General features: G+C 40.6%; 1 protein-coding gene across 6 annotated transcripts in view; it reads left to right on the forward strand.

Annotated features, from left to right (window-relative positions):
* Positions 1 to 14625, forward strand: part of cfap57 (cilia and flagella associated protein 57) — a 55475-nt gene that overhangs the window by 4440 nt on the left and 36410 nt on the right. For 3 of the 6 annotated variants that reach the window (XM_037975328.1, XM_037975330.1, XM_037975331.1), the window contains exons 2-5: positions 4127 to 4440; positions 5580 to 5842; positions 6929 to 7103; positions 7179 to 7334. In XM_037975328.1, coding sequence (XP_037831256.1) covers positions 4127 to 4440; positions 5580 to 5842; positions 6929 to 7103; positions 7179 to 7334 — 908 coding nt within the window. The remainder of the gene's footprint in view (positions 1 to 4126; positions 4441 to 5579; positions 5843 to 6928; positions 7104 to 7178; positions 7335 to 14625) is intronic. The other 3 variants (XM_037975329.1, XM_037975332.1, XM_037975333.1) reach the window with 1 other exon arrangement.

A 14625-nucleotide genomic window follows, 5' to 3' on the forward strand; every position in this document is an offset into this window, starting at 1 on the left:
CTGTCATAGTTTGGTATTTTCAGTTTGTTGTTTTGATTATTGTCTTGTTTCGGTTTGAGTTATTGTTTCAGTTTAGTTTTTTCCTGTTCATGTTTGCTGTCACTATTCACTCCTCCCCAGTCACTCTTTTGCCTTCCTGCCATGCCCATCTACACCTGTCTCTAGTCTGGTTAATTGCTTCACCTGTGTCCACTTTCCAATCACCTCCTGATTATAAAAACCTGTCAGTTTCTCTCACACACCACTGGATCATTCCGTTTGGTCATGATTGTTGTCTCTTTGTTCATTGCCTTGCCTCGGTTCTGGATTTTGTTATTGTTAGTTTCTGCTGCCACGTCAGCCTTTGTTTTGGTTATATTTTACTTTAATAAATTAGTTTCATTTTAAAAACATGAGTCTGCGCTCTGGGTTCACATCTGTCTCCACGCCTTATGACAGAAAGCTACTGTATTTATAAACCTTCACTGTACGAGTAACTGACTGTTTTCTGCTACACCATCTCTAATCTTCTCACTCTCCAGTGTAACAGGGTTAATACAGTTACACCAGCATCATCAGTATCTGGCTGAGCCATGAGCATGAAAGCCTCTTCTCCTTGGCCCATTTCAAAATCTGAGCTGTCTATCACCTCACCTGGGTCAGCCACAGTCTATGCAACAAATTAGTATTGGTAATGTGTAATAGCTGTAACAACAAAAACATTTTGAAGTTAGAAATATGAAAACAATGCTAACCTGGCTTGTGCTGCTGCTAGCGGTGCCATCTGACCTCTCATCATGTCTGGTGGAGATACCAGAACCAGAGGAAGGACCACTAAACAAGTCAAACATGTTTTTACATTTGTTGCTGCACTTTCCTGAAGGGCTTTCTTTTTTTATCTCCCACCTTTACATTTCATAGTTTGCTGCTCCATCTTTGCGGCTCATGGGAACAATTTAATGTTGCTTATAGCATCAGTGATTGAGAAGTAATGTTCAGTGGAGGAATGACATGAAAAGCTAGAGCCACAGCACTGAGACAAACAGGGAGATGTAATTTATGTGGCACTAGTACAAGACTTTTCTGACTTGTGACTGCGGAGTTAATAATAAGCCTCAAAGAGACTGTTTTAGTAGGCTGGGCTTTATGGGACAAGTTCTTCTGATCTCTGCTGCTCACCATCACCCGATCGGCATGTGTTTACAGGTCAACTCCGCAAACTAAGTACAAGAAAAACTAAATCCAAAACCGTGGCAGACATTAGAGGCGGACATGAGGGGAACCAGGCAGCAAGAGAAAACGACAGTGGACCAGCGAGTAAATGGAGGAAATGAGATGGGCAAGACAAGGAGAACTGAATAATGAGAGGAGTACAAAACACAAGGAGCAAGAACTGAACTAAGAACAGAGTAAACATACATCAAGAGACATCACCCCCACAGGCTGAACCTCGGGCCCACTAACCCACTGGGACAGTCCCCAGTAGTCACGTATGTCAGTCAGCCCTGTGGTATTCTCCTGGTTAACCGAAACCATGCTTAAGGCTGAATTGGAGCATGTATTACTGTTGGTCTGTTAAGTAACACAACTTTAACTAGACTCCCCTGTGTGTCTCTGATCTCCTTTATGGTCCTTCTCATGGTTGATGCTCCAGCCACCCCTCTCTACCAGAAAACAGGAGAAGCCAACTCATGACTCAGCCATAATACCATACTCTAAAGTTTAAATGAACAACAACAAACAAGAAATCAGCCACTAGATCATGTGGGTACCTTTTTAATGGCTCTGGATCCAAAATGAACTACTCCAGCCTCTGTTCCTCCACAAGACCTTCCTCTAGTTCCTGGACAGCAACTTTGTCACAAGATCATTCTATCCCTACCTGAACCATATGAGGGTGAGTCCGATCATTGTAGAGGATTCATCCTCCAGTTTACCATGATTTTTAACTCTTTACCCCATAGGTTCTTTTCTGACAATGCTAATATGTCTTTGTTAGCAGGACCCTTTAAAGGAATGAGGTTTTTATAAGTTCCATGTCACCTCTCAGCTTTCTTGGCTACATATTTGAGAGCGAGCAGGTGAAGTCTGATCCAGAGAAAGTAAAATGTGAATGGCCTACTGAAAACAGCTCTGACAATTCCCTGGCTTTGCAAACTTCTACCGAAGGTTCATTAAAACGACAGACCTCTGCATCACATCTAGAAATCAACCCTTCCCCTAAAGCTGAAAAGGCTTTCTAAGGAATGAAACAACTGTTTACGTCGGCTCCTGAGACCCCCATGAACAATTTGTCGTTGAGGTGGACGCCTCAGACTCAGGAGTTGGTGCAGTGCTCTCTCAGCAGTAAACTTCATCCCTGCGCCTTTTTCTCCCAGCACTTCCCACATGCAGAAAGAAAAACTGGAAACTGTTGGCGATAAAGATGGCCCTGATATGACACTGAAAGGATGTTTTTGCCTTTATGTAACTTTGTTATATTCAAAGGGGTGATGTTTTATAAATTATAGCACGGGTAGTCCTTTGCAAAGTACAAAATAACTTAAACATGCCATTTTTGATTGACTGGACTTACAATTGTCTGCCTTAAAATGACTTTTTAATTTAATTTTTAATTTCTTAAAAATTTTGTCAAAATTCTGTGAATTTGGAGACATTTGTTCTTTTTTTGCTAAAGTTACCAGGGGGAACCAAATATTTCAGCCGTCTGAAATAATCGGTTCCCCCTCTGAAACATAGGACAAAAATAATTTACCAACTACTCCTTAACTGTGTTTATTCCTCTGTATTATGATATTATTAGCACATTTTATTTTTAAAACAATTATGTTGTTTTTTGTTGTTTTTTTAATGAGAAATATTTGCCCCTCTAAACAATTCTGTTAATAGATAAGTCATTATTTACGGAGACGCAGGGGGAACCGTATCTGATGAGGGAACGGGGCTTGACGTAACAGCAGCAACTCGAGCACATTACTGCCCCTATATGTCAAGAGGACAAATAACGCCTTTTCTGTTCAAATTGCCAACCCGCCACAGTGGCGTGTGTTGATCAAATTCACCCGCCACTTCAAATATTTACCCGCATTTGGCCGGTGGCGGGGGCTAATTTCCACCCCTGATTCAAAAGGATTATATCTTAAAGATTTCAGCTTTTGTAGGCATTTGTACCTTGCCATATGGCTGTAAATGACCATAAAGTAAGATTTTCTCTGCCAAAAAATAATCATGACAAAGAGGATTGCTGCCTTAAAATGACTATTTCATATAAAGGGATTATGCTTTATAGATTTCAGCTCATGCACTCATTTAATACAATGTTTTTTTCATATTTTATCATTGGATTACTTTTATCACGGTATGGTTTCAAGTCTAAGCAGGTTCAGCACATCCAAATAGCTAAAACGTTGTTTATATTGTTCGAATCCCTTGTAGAACTGAAATTTGCTGATACTTATGGTAAAGTCCAAACACTTTGAATGACACTCTCTCACAGAGAACTTTGTAAAGGTTTTGGAAAAAAATTAAAAGTTAAATGGAGAAACACCTTTGTTATAAACTTGGGAATACAATATATGTCTTTTACTGTTAATATTGTTTAATTTCAAGAGGTAAAGCAGCAGAAACACACAGTCACACCAAGAAAGACACTAAACCAGGCTGTGTGCACTCCTGGGTGGCTGATCCCTAAGCAGGTCTGTCCCTTAAATAATGGAAGGGGAAACACTGGTGTGCTACTCATTGCAAGACATGTTAGCATTAGCTATCTTATGAACCCCCTGACAGATTTTTCTCAAAGTAATCACTGGATATACATCTACACCTCGTTAACTTTAGGACTCAATCAAATTCAACATGGCCATCACAGCTAATCAGCATACTCCAACACCAAATATTCTATAATTTAGTCAGTTGTACAAATACTGTGTTAAAGTTTAATGTGGTAGCGAAGTCATTCACAACACATACTCTGAGTGTGACATCTTGCATGAAAACGGCTACAGCTTCATCATTTCTCATCAAAAGATGATCTTAGTTAAAACACTGTCATGAAAGGAATAGTATGAATGGATGCTAGGCCTTTAATATCACAGCTTCCTGTTTACAATATGTTCTGGAAATAAAACCTTTTCTGCTGTTCCTCCAGTTTCAGAGAAAAGTCAGGGCATATGTGCTCTGGCCCTCAGTCCCAGTCGTCGTTACCTGGCAGTGTCCGAGAGGGCTGAGAAGGCATCTATCACCGTGTTCGACCTGCACCATGAGCAGGGCAGGAAGAGAAAACCTCTGACTGCAGGCGAGACTTCTGTTCAGGAGTTCGTATGCATGGCTTTCTCGCCTGATTCCAAGTACCTCATAGGTCAAACAGGAGGCCCAGAGTGGATGTTGATCTTCTGGTTTTGGGAGAAAAACAAGGTCCTTGCAACAGTGAAGACCACTACTTCCAATAATCTTGTTCCACAGGTGAGTCCCTGTTGTTCTATTGGTCCAGGTGAAGCTGTTGTGATAATGTGAACTATGAATCAGCATTGACAGTATTTGTTTTCTTGGACTCAAATTACTTCTACATACTTTGTGCTATTTTAGCAATTCATATATCAAAATTTTCTTATCATTTGTACGATGGGTGCTATGGTTTTTGTTTTTTGTAATTGTTATACTTTTCAAAATATTTTACTTTATTTATAAATATTATAATATTACAGAAATATTACAATAATATAATAAGGATAATATTCTGTAATAATAATATTACAGAAATACACGAGTAATGTTTTATTCCTTCCAAAATATTATTCTCTTTGAAATCAGTTGCTGTATTTTTGTCTTATAATGCTACTTTTAGCTTTTAGCTAGGCTTTCGCTAGTTTTTGCTATTGACTACTGCTTTCTACCTTTAGCTTTTAGCTAGCCTTTTGACATTTTTCAATAACTTTTTGACAATCTTAGTTTTTAGCTATTATTTTACTACTTTTAACTTTTTTATTAGCTACCCCTTTGCTGCTTTTAGCTAGCAGTTTGGTACTTTTAGATTCAAGCTTCTATTATGATATTTTAAACTTTTAGCAATTAGCTAACCTTTTGCTGCTTTTAGCTAGGAATTTGATACTTTTAGATTGCAGCTAGTAGATACTAATTTCCTACTTTTAGCTTTTAGCCAGCCTTTAGCTACTTTTGGCTAGTATTTTGATACCTTTAGATAGCTTTTTGATACTTTGATTTGTTGAACTTTAACTGGTGGTTTACTACTTAAGCTTTTAGCAAGCCTTTTGATACTTTTAGCTATTAGCTAAATTTTGCTGCTTTTAGCTAGCAACTGGCATCTTTAGATTCTCTGTATTAAGTACTATTTTGCTGCTTTTAGCTTTTAGTCAGCCATTTGCTAATAGTAAGTATTATTGTGATACTTTCAGCCTTTTGATACTTTTAGTTAGCATTTCACTGTAATAATCTTTAACTAGCGTTTCTCTTCTTTAAGCTATCAGCTAGTGTTTTGCTTCCTTTAACAAAGTTTTAGCATCTTCATGTGTGATTTGGTGCACAGCATCCAGAGTTTCTCTGGTTTGTGCAGGTATGCACACACTGATCACACTATGTTCCAGCAGATCAGCTTCAACCCTCACAACAACATGCAGCTCTGTGTAAGTGGAGCTGGTGTGCTGAAGCTGCTCCGTTACTCAGAGGGAGTCTTGAAACAGAGCAGCATTGCAAAGATGGAGTCTGACAACTTACTGTGTCACGCGTGGACATCAGAGGACAGGGTGCTTGTTGGGACAGACACAGGCAGACTGCTGGTCTCTGAGTCTGGGGACCTGCGCAGAGAGCTCAGGGTGACTTGTAAAGGTGTGGGAGGCCACACTGACAGGTGAGGCTCCTGAAGTGATGCTGCTTATCTTTGACATGTACATTTCCAGGAATTTGTTCGAGTGTGATAGCTCAAGTTAAATGCACCAAGTCAATTTATTCATTTCTTCATTATGTCATTTTCTTATTTCATTCAATTAAATTGGAGCCAATTAAATATGAATCAAGGATAAATCTTATCAGCACAGCACACTCTTCTGTGAGCAATAAAATACAAGAGAAATAATCACAATACCAAAAGTTTTCTGTGTCAGCGTGTCACAGATATGAAATGAAGGCGTGAAAGTTAACAGGGCACAACAGCCCTCTGAGTTAGTCTGAAAATGGTCAGAAAAAGAAAATATAATAACATTTAAATTGGACATCAGGGCAGAATTGCCAGTTTGTGAAAACATAGCATGAATTGGTAGAGTAGGGATGAGGTCAAAGTTTTCTGGATTCTTTTGCTCTATATTTTACTGGTGATTGGTTTGTGGATTCTAAAAGTGACTCAGCATTAACACTGTTGTTTTTCTGTAAATACTGTAGTTTCTTCCATGTTTGTTTAACTTTAGTTACTTCAGCATACTTTGAGCTATTTAGGCCATTCAGGTATCAGGACATTCAGCTTATGTAGGACATAACAACTGTGGCTTTTTGTATTTGTAACTTTTCTAAAGTTTGAATTATTTTACTTTTTTTTAATATTTTGTTCTTGTCAAAATGCATTGAGATGTTTTATATATATTCAATATTTGGAAAAGTTTGTGTTATTTGAAATTTTAGCTTAATTTTTAGCTTTTATCTATTGTTTCACTAATTTTAGCTTTTAGTTACAGTCCTGCTGGTTTTAGTTACTGTTCTAATTATTTTAGCTTTAGCTACTGTAGTTTTAGCTTTTTGCTACTGTTCTGCTAATTTTAACTTTTAACAACTATTCTTCCAATTTTACCTTTCAGCATTTTTTTAATAATTTAAGCTTCCTTTTCATTGTTTAACTTTAACAATTAGGTTTCAGCTCTTTACAAGTTTTCAGCAGTCTTTCATCACTCAGCATTCACACTGATTGCCTTCTCATGAAATGTAAAAATGTTACCTTACCTAACAGGCAAGTGAAGGTGAAGTGGATCAAAGAAACTGATGCCAATGAGTGTGTGGCTCCTTCTCGTATCACAGCAATCCTGTCCTACTCCAAGGGCTTCCTGTGCACCACAGGCCCTGGCACAGTGTGTCTGTTTGAGAAGACACAAAAGGACAGTTATAGGATGAGCCGGGAGATACTGGTAAATAGCACATCAGGAAATATAAACATCATTGGCACTCTGAGCCTTGTGTTTGCATGAATCTGTTTCTGTCAGATTCCTTCCGATCCGTGCAGCCTTAGCTGCCCAGCAGAGAGCCAGAAGATTGACACCATGTGCATCAGTCCAGCAGAAGAGACTCTGGCCATCAGTACGGACCGAGGGCAGCTGTACAGCATCAGCCTTTCATCTGTACTCACAAACAAGGTGCTGGTGAGTACAATCAGTGACAGAGATCAGTAAAAACCTCTGATTTCTGTCAGATTTAATGGTTTGCATTCTGTTTGTCTGCCTGTTTCTGCCTGGAACACAAGGATAGGAAGGTTACTATGAAAATGTTATTAGTTATATTTACAAGCTTCTCTATTTAAAATATGTTTATTTCAATTACATTATAAACAAAGTAATTCATTACATTCAGTAACTCTTTGACTGAATACTGTGTTAACTATTATGACAGTAGCTGTTTTCAAATATTTAAATTTGACAATGATAATTCCCAGCCATACTCTTCACTGACTGTCAAACACATGACATCATGGATGTTTATCAATGTATTAATGACAATAAAAAAGCAACCCACAGTCAGACTTCAGCTCCTCTTTATTGTAACATCCATCAAAGTTTAAATTCATTCAGTCATTTAACATTTCACAGAGCTCAGCAGACAGTCTAAAACATCATTAATCAGTTGTTTATTCTGTTGCATAACATGTAGCGTAGTGTGAAACCAGAAATGTTTCAAACACCAGGCAACAGATAAAATTGGACAGAATATAGGATTTTTAACTCCAAAGTTATTCTCAAAAAGCTTTTAACCTAAAACTAGACAGTTGATGAACAGCTGGCGATGATGTGTCTCTTAGGTTTTAGTCTAGGTTCTGGCTGAACTTCATTTCAACTCAGTTCAATTTATTTATTTAGTGCCAATTAACAACAAATGTCATCTCAGGGCACCATACAAAAACATTTTCATAGATTATAAAAAGCCAATTACTAAAAGTAATCTAAGGAAGCCTGCAGATTGAACTGAATCTTCACTTTGTCCCAGTTTCCCATCCTACATGGGCATCAGTGGAAGGAAACCTCCAGCAGAACCAGGCACACAATTAGTGACTATCTGCCTTGACCGACTGGGGTTTTAGAGGACAGGAAAGAAACACAGAGAAACATAAAATGGCTGGTCCAGGTGTAGTTTCTTTGGGAAGAAAGACCAAGAAAATCCCATCTTAATGTGACAAGAACGCAGGGTAACTAGTCTGAGAGAGAGAGACCAAAACCAGACGCAGAGACAACAGTTGAAGGTAAGTGCAATTTATTTACAGGTGTCCAGTGTATATACAGTGCGACAGGTTCATGGAATGATCTGTGAAGTAAGAGGAACAGGGTGAGTCTCGGGTACCAATCCTAGTATCAGCCTAGCACTGCACGATGGCTTGTTAATGTTCTTTTGTCCTTACAAATCCAGGAGGTGTCCGGCAGCGTGGAGGAGATGATGGAGGTGATAGGTGATCCAGAGGTCGACAAGCCAGTATCCTGTCCAGGTGAGTATCCAGAGGTCCAAGGTAAGTATCCGTAATGGTCGTAGTCCCGTAGCGTGGCGAAGAACCTGAAGTCAAGGTGCACAAAGAACGTAATCAATAGATAACCACTTTAGGTTAGAAACTGTGGCTGAGAATCTAACCCAAGAGGTTTGATGCTCCAGCAAAGGTCTGGTCTCAATTGGAGGCTTAAGTACTGGCAGTCTTCATTAACTGGAATCTGGATCACCTGTGAACAGAAGGCCTGGAGGAGCCGCCCCAAGGCGGGGCTAAAAACTCCAGATCCCTACATAATGATTACAAATCACAAATTACAATTACATGAAGAGTAGAGTGAGTAAAGACAGCAGCAGAGAGGAAATGTGGTCAGTTTGTCCTCCAGCAGTCTGAGCCTATAGCAGCAGAACTAAGGGATAGCTCAGGAAACCAAAGCCAACCCGTACTATAGGATGTTAAAAAAAGGAAAGTCTTAAGCCCAGTCTTTAAAAAGTAGACAGTAGTGTCAGCGTCACAGGCAGAAACTGGAAGTTGGTTCCACCAGAGAGGATCCTGAGAACTGAAAGCTCTGCCTCCTGTTCTACTTTCAGAAACTCTAGGAATTACAAGTAAACCTGCAGTCTGAGAGTGAAGAGCTCTGTTAGGAAATATGGAACAATGAGATTTTTAATAGCAGCTGGTGGCCGTGCCTTGGCACCTGGGGCTCAGCTGGGCCAAGTCTGAAGAAGAGACAAGATAATAATGGATAATGGATAGGGGGACGCTGGCCCAAAAAAGGTTGAGAAACTGCTCTAGGGTGTTGAAGGATTGGAAGAGAGGCTCCGACTTTATGTCAAACCTCAGATCCAGGAGGAGCAGGGTGGCTTTCATCCCTGTCGTGGAGCAGTGGACCAGATCTTCACCCTTGCAGGTTTTCTAAGGTGGTCATGGGAGTTTAACCCTCCAGTATACATGTGTTTTGTAGATCTGGAGAAGGCTTATGACTGTGCTCCCCGAGGCATTCTGTGAGGGATGCTGCAGGAGTATGGGGGGCCTGGGTTGCTTTTGAGGGCTATCCAGTTCCTGTATAATGAAAGCAGGAGCTGTGTCTTGGCACAAAGTTGAGCTCATTCTCGGTGCGGGTTGGACTCTGCCAGGGCTCTCCCTTGTTCCCAATCCTGTTTGTGGTGTTTATGGACAGGATATCAAGATGCAGTCACGGAGAGGAGTGTGTCTGGTTTCGGAAGCTCAGGGTCTCATCACTGCTTTCTGCAGATGAGGAGGTTCTGTTGGTGTCTTCAGGCCATGACCTTCAGCATGCACTGGGACGGTTTGCAGCCATGTGTAAAGCGGCTGGGATAAGAGTCAGGATCTTTAAATCTGAATTTTGACAGGAAGTCAATAGAAAGAAGCTAAAATTGGATAAATATGATCTCTCCTTCTATCTCTCATCAGAACTCTGGCAGCAGCATTCAACTGAAGACTTTTGAAATATTTTTTTGACTCCCCAGATAATAAAGAATTACACATTAGTCCAGCTGAGACATGATAAATGCATGGACTAGTTTTTCTAGATCATTTTGGGACAAAATATTTCTAATTTTATTGATATGGATGAATGGCTTCAATGATCTTTTGCAGGAAATTACAGGGTCACAGCAGCAGCAGTTATGTCACACACCCAATACAAAAATATCCTTACTAATACCAAATACTAAATCTACAAACACTGATATAAAAGAAACTAATGCTACAAATATTGTGCATAACAGTACACTGAACTAAAGTGGGGGTACATTCAGTAGCTTACATTTAGTAAACATTAATCAATTGCTCATTATAGAACTTGATGGCAGCTGTCAGAAAAGACCTCTGGTAACATTGAGTCTTACACCTCGGTGCAATCAGCCGGCAGCTGAAGGTGCTGAATGAAACACCTCCAGGGTGTCAATTCAATTCAATTCAATTCAAAAATACTTTATTAATCTAAAAGGGAAATTATTGTAACTCATCCTGGTTTTGTTAGAGTTGTTTTTGCTGCTGATGGCTGTGGGCAGGAAGGATCTCTTGTAGCGGTCTGTCTTACAGCAGCTCTGAAGAAGCCTCTGATTGAAGACACTCTCTCGTTCTATCTGTTGTTTTATATTTGTTGTGTTAAATGTGGGGGTGAGTCTAAGCCCTCTCCCTGCAGATCCTGCAGGCCAGCTGCATGTCTTTGGGCATGATGATGACTCTCTTAGCATGGATGGTGTATAGGTTAGTGTCCTCAAAGAGTCCCACCAGGTGAGCCTTGCTGGCCTCCTGCAGAGCCATGATGGCTGAGCTCTGGAAGCTCAGGTTGGTCTTGAAGTCCTGGGTGATTTCCCAATCCAGACGCTGGAAGGGCAGCTTCCAAATGAGCAGCTCAGTGGACTTCTGGTAGTGGTGGATCTCCCTGAGAGCCACGGTGACGGGCCTGGAGCGGTACCGTAACACTGAAGAGTAAAATATGTTAATCGGCTGCTGCCAACTGTGAAAAAACAACAACAAAAAAAAAAACCCACCTTGTTGTTATGTGTAGACAACATAACAAAATGTCCAAAAGTAAAAAGGTTTCAGTAAAAATTCTTCCAGCTGCACAGCATCCGATACCAGAGGAAATAATCATCCAAAAATGTTATCAGTCTTAACCTGGAATGAGTTTTTTTTTTTTTGTTGTTGGTTTGGTTTGGTTTGGTTTTATTTGTATGTTTGAAGGGACCATAATCATACACACAAGATGTATGATTAAGCTGAAAATTATTTTATTTACAGAACTGACAATCAAAACATTGCAGAAAGTGGTTAACAAGTGATCTTTCTAAATTGGCCTAATATTTTTCAGAAATATGATTTAAATGGGAATAAAATGTTTGATTAAGATAAAGAAAAAATGTCTTTATAAAGTTAGACAATCTATTTTGAGGCACAAGATGAAGTTGTAAGTGGGAATTTGGGAGAAGGTTCAGGAGAGGGAATTATTAGTGAAGATCTAGACTAAACTTAATTCTAACACTGCAGGACACCAGAATTCAGTCTGCTATGGCCAACAGACCATCACCTTACCGGGAGAAGAGTTTTGAATGGGAGAGTCTCCTGAAGAAGCAGGCTGTAGGCCATTGCTGAGGCAGAAGCCTTGTTCTTCTGCATGGTTTGGCAGTAAGCTGAATGGTTCACCCCGGTGACCAGGTTAGCAGAGGGTTCAGTGCACAGAGTCAGAAACCACCTACAGGTAAAGCCAGGCCTACCTATGAGCAAATCAAGTGGCTGCTTAGGGCCCTGCGGCCTCTAAGGGCCCCTGAGATGGCTGCACGGTAAACTGAACGGACTAACTGTAGCACCTTTGTCTACGGCACGGGCCTTAGAGCCTGTGTGGATCTTGTGTAATTTGGATCAGTCAGCAGCCACACAAATGGTTTTTGTACTCATTCTTTACAGGTGTTGGGCCAATAAGTGATGGTCTGCAAAAGGTGGTCAACCATCGCAGGAGCGCACACAGGCTGTTTGTGTGTCTGCAAATTTCAATTCTATATGGATTATTGAAAAAAAATAACAGTACAAAAAGCAAGGAAAGTTTTGGCGATTTGGATATATTAGGTTTGCTCATACTTGAAACTATACTCTGATGATATCTCTAAGCACTAAGCCTATCAAGGAAAGGTAAAAAAAGGCAAATGTGGTTAGTTAGCATTGCGTGTTTCCGTGAACCTGCTCAGTTAGCAGTAAACTATGGTACATCATGTTCATAGTTGTAAAACTGTTATGCATAAGAGTTATAATTACATATATAACTTGGGTTTGAGTAGCCTAAACTGTCTATTTACAGCAAAATAGGGCCCTCAAGACATATCCCACTTAGGGCCCCCAAATGTCCAGGGCTGCACCTGCCTGTAAGGTCTGGAGACCAGCAGACCCAGGACTTGAAAAGGTTTGGGTGGTTTCTCTGCCAGGGCCTGGCGTGGGCGCTGATCCATTGGATGGCTGAGTCCCGAGCTTGGCCTGCACGGCGGGAGGTGGTGGTGTGGCTGGTGCCCTACATCTCGCCCCGTACCTCTTTGTCCTGGGGGCTGCTGACCCTGTGCCTTGCTGGTGACCTACCTCTGTGTTTACGTGCAGCTGCCTTAGGGTGGTGCCAGGTGTCTGTTTGCCTGGGGCTTTTACAGCCCTCTTGTGCTGGATCCACTGCTGGGCTGTAGATGGTTGGCCTTCTACTCTTTTAACTGTGCACCTCCAGGTGGCTTGCTAGCACACATGCACCCACATGACATGAACACACTTTTCTTTTTATATACAGTGAAATATGATGGAGACATTATGAATCGTTAACAGTTTATAAGATTTTAACACGGGGCACCACCCTCAGACAGAGGGAAATATTATATAAACCTAGGATTTATTTGTTTACCAGTTTTAAAAATTAACTTACCCTAAACCATCAGTTCTTCACTTCAGAGTAAGATCATAATTGTATCAAAACACACACACAACTGAATTAAGTTTTGCACCCTTTATGTGACGTTTATTGAACACCCAAATGTATCACAAGTTATGGCAGGTTATGAAAAATTCCTGAATGTTTGAATTTAGTGCCAAAATATTGACATGAGGTGTTGAATCATCATAAAAGTTGGACAGGAGAGTCCGATTAAACCAAAGAAGTTAAAACTTTGAGGCAAGAAGGGGTTTTAAAAGTTAACTTCAACGTGATGGGAAAGTGACATTATTACTGTGGAACATTAATAAATTAGATACAAAGACCTGTAGTCTGTTTCACCAGAAATGCACCAGCAGACAATTTAGAGATTTTATCCTTCTGAGAGAGATGATTTTTCTCAGCCGCTGCATTTGGTACCAAATGGGAATGTAGGCCTTGGTTTGATGAAAGGTGGCTGAAAGGTATCGTCTCCAGGACATTTTTCAGCCGGCAGGGGCTGAGCAAAACCTTCAAGCCATTTCCAGGCAGTCCAACAGTCGGCTGGTTGGTATTTAGTAGTTTCAGTTTCAGTGTTGGCTGGACGGACATTTAGGAGGATGTCCCAGTCCACTGGGCTGTAACGAGGCTGAGGTCGAGGAGTCTTTGGTCCCACATATTCACTGTTAGCTAGATTATTCGTGCCTTGGTTTAGTAATATCATGTTTTAGTAGTTTAGATGTCCTGTACCTTTGTTAGCATTGTCATGTTTTAGCTTAGTTATCTTGTCATGTTCTGTAACTCTGTCTGTAATTTTGTTCTTGTGTTGTAAAGCACTTTGAGTCACCTCGTACTGAAAAGTGCTATATAAATAAATGTACCTACCTACCTACCTACCACAACAGGCGACAAGTTCTGACTGACTTACCTTCACTATTTTTTCCTAAATTAAAGTCAGTTATGACCGCCAAAATAAACTGAGAAAACCTGTATGACAGAAAATTTGGCTCGTAGGGAAAAAGGATGAAGGCGGCGAAGTGGAAAGACATGAGAATCATAAACTAAAACGTATGGAGTTAAACAAAACAAACAGACAAAGACGAAAAAGGCAAGGCACAAGAATGAAGGGAGAAGAAGAGAGAGACAGAGCGAGCCTTGGGTTTTTAAACAAAGCCGGGGATTTGTTTTTACCTAGATAGTCCAATCAAGGCCGCTGGTCTTTAAAGAAGGCGGGCGTTTCAGTGGGCATTCAACCAATAGACATTACATATACTTGGTTACATCTGGGTGTCCTTTCAGATACTGGTGATTTAATTTAGATGAAACCATAGGCTCCGGAACCACTGGGGCCAGGGGGCCATTGGCCCCCCCACTTTCCGGCCCTGCCAGTGCGCTGCGTGTTCCCACCGGACGGCTGCACAGACTGTGACTAACGTGTCTCTGTGTTTATATAGAGACAGAAGCACAAATAAAACCTACAGCATTGAGATCTGGACCAAATTCTTAAAGCTCCAGTCCAGGGTCAAAACAGTCACCAAAAAGTTTATGCAGATGCGAT

This window comes from Kryptolebias marmoratus, linkage group LG4, assembly GCF_001649575.2.
Source record: "Kryptolebias marmoratus isolate JLee-2015 linkage group LG4, ASM164957v2, whole genome shotgun sequence".
Taxonomy (NCBI): domain Eukaryota; kingdom Metazoa; phylum Chordata; class Actinopteri; order Cyprinodontiformes; family Rivulidae; genus Kryptolebias; species Kryptolebias marmoratus.